The following is a 339-nucleotide window of genomic DNA, read 5'->3' as shown; positions in this document are numbered from 1 at the left end:
CAGGGGGCACCAGCCGAGAGAACCGCGGCTGGGGCTGAGACTGCACGGAGAGCAGAAGGTCGCCCTGACAAACACCCAGCCCCAAGCTGGAGGTCCCCTGGGCACCCGGTAAGGTGCTACTCACCATGACAGCAAAGACAAAGGCGACAATATTGACAGGATAGGCGGGACAGAAGCAGGCAAGGATGCTGAGGAGCAGGTAGTTCTTGGGCCGCGGCTGCGGCGGCCCGTCGGGCAGCTCATCCTCGATATTGGTCTCGGGGCTGTTCTCCAGAGCCCTCTTGATGTCGGCACCGGCGGGGAGCGCGGACATTGGGCTGCGGTGCGGCGGGCGGGCGG

At 65.5% G+C, this 339-nt stretch overlaps 1 protein-coding gene across 1 annotated transcript in view; it reads right to left on the bottom strand.

Moving 5' to 3' along the window:
- The window catches only part of TMEM233 (transmembrane protein 233), a 15,932-nt gene extending 15,603 nt beyond the window's left edge, over positions 1 to 329 (bottom strand). Inside the window, exon 1 of the mRNA XM_010082540.1 lies at positions 125 to 329. Within this exon, the coding sequence (XP_010080842.1) occupies positions 125 to 313 (189 nt within the window). The 5' untranslated portion in view covers positions 314 to 329. The remainder of the gene's footprint in view (positions 1 to 124) is intronic.
- Positions 330 to 339: the final 10 nt, after the last annotated feature.

This window comes from Pterocles gutturalis, unplaced genomic scaffold (genome assembly GCF_000699245.1).
Source record: "Pterocles gutturalis isolate BGI_N339 unplaced genomic scaffold, ASM69924v1 scaffold25846, whole genome shotgun sequence".
NCBI classification, from domain to species: Eukaryota; Metazoa; Chordata; class Aves; order Pterocliformes; family Pteroclidae; genus Pterocles; species Pterocles gutturalis.
The sequence above is the reverse complement of the archived record's forward strand: the minus strand, read 5'-3'. Positions and strand labels throughout refer to the sequence as shown.